The sequence below is a fragment of the Nansenia antarctica genome (genome assembly GCF_963989245.1).
Source record: "Nansenia antarctica genome assembly, chromosome: 4".
Lineage (NCBI taxonomy): Eukaryota > Metazoa > Chordata > Actinopteri > Argentiniformes > Microstomatidae > Nansenia > Nansenia antarctica.
The window spans coordinates 73,925,561-73,926,664 of record NC_137689.1 but is presented as its reverse complement, the minus strand read 5'-3'; the positions used below and the strand labels follow the sequence as shown (position 1 = coordinate 73,926,664).

The window sequence follows — 1,104 nt, the reverse complement described above, 5'->3', positions numbered from 1 at the left end:
TACAGATCCAAGATGGCGGCCGGTGGCGGTGTTCTGTGTTCTGTGTGGAGCTTTTTTTTTGTCACTGGAACACTGAGGCCGTTGTTCATCAGGATACTAGGGGTTTGAGGACAGACTCTGGGTCTGGATAATAAACAGTCTGTTCCAGGACGGAGGGATGGAGGGGCCCCCCTCTCATTGTCCTCCCCGGGGCCCGGCAGACATGCAGGCGAGCGGGGAAGAGAGGAGCTGGCGGGGCAGGGGCCTGGAGCTGGAGTCCTCCGTCCCTCCAGCAGCTGGCTCTGGTTTGGCTCGCTCTGCGGCGGAGTTCTGGTGTGGAGGGGATGGGAGGGGGGGGTTCCTCCGCAGGCTGTGGGGTTAAATAGAGGTGGCAGTCGGCCAAACGGCATTCGAGGAGAAGGAGGAGGAGGGAGGGAGGGAGGGGTTCAAGTTTAGGCGCCGTGACCCCGAAATGATAAGGTGAGGGGGTCGCGGAGAAGTCAGGAAGCCATTGTTTTCAGAAATTCCGATTATTTGGTTATTTAAGCTGACCAGGGGCCGTGTATGCCCCCCACCCACCCCCCTTACTGCGCTGAGAGGCCTGCACACCATCATCCCATTAACCACATCTGTGCTGGCCTAGATTTACACAGCTACTGAGAGAGAGGGGGGGGGGAGAGGAGGAAATAAAGAGCGAGCGAGAGAGAGAGCGAGAGAGAGAGCGAGAGAGAGCGAGAGAGAGCGAGAGAGAGAGAGAGAGAGAGAGAGAGAGAGAGAGAGAGAGAGAGAGAGAGCGAGAGAGTGAGAGAGAGTGAGAGAGAGAGAGTGAGAGAGAGTGAGAGAGAGTGAGAGAGAGTGAGAGAGAGTGAGTGAGAGAGAGCGAGAGAGAGCGAGAGAGCGAGAGAGAGAGAGCGAGAGAGAGAGCGAGAGAGCGAGAGAGAGAGAGAACATTTGGGAGAGCAGGGGGGGGGGGGGGGTAGTGAAAGGGTATGCTGTATTTAGCTCGGGTCTGGAACTGTAATCCTCAATTACCCAGAACACTTTGGCGATCACCAGTATCTGAGACGCCATTTGTAACAGACAAAAGTGATGTCATGACATTGTCAGTGACAGTTTCTCCCCCCC

The 1,104-nt window shown here is 56.3% G+C and overlaps 1 protein-coding gene across 1 annotated transcript in view; it reads left to right on the top strand.

The window, feature by feature from the left end:
• Nucleotides 1-202: 202 nt before the first annotated feature.
• Nucleotides 203-1,104, top strand: part of vav2 (vav 2 guanine nucleotide exchange factor) — a gene marked incomplete at both ends in the record, with an annotated part of 38,137 nt that continues 37,235 nt past the window's right edge. Inside the window, one exon of the mRNA XM_080529708.1 lies at nt 203-312. Within this exon, the coding sequence (XP_080385834.1) occupies nt 203-312 (110 nt within the window). The remainder of the gene's footprint in view (nt 313-1,104) is intronic.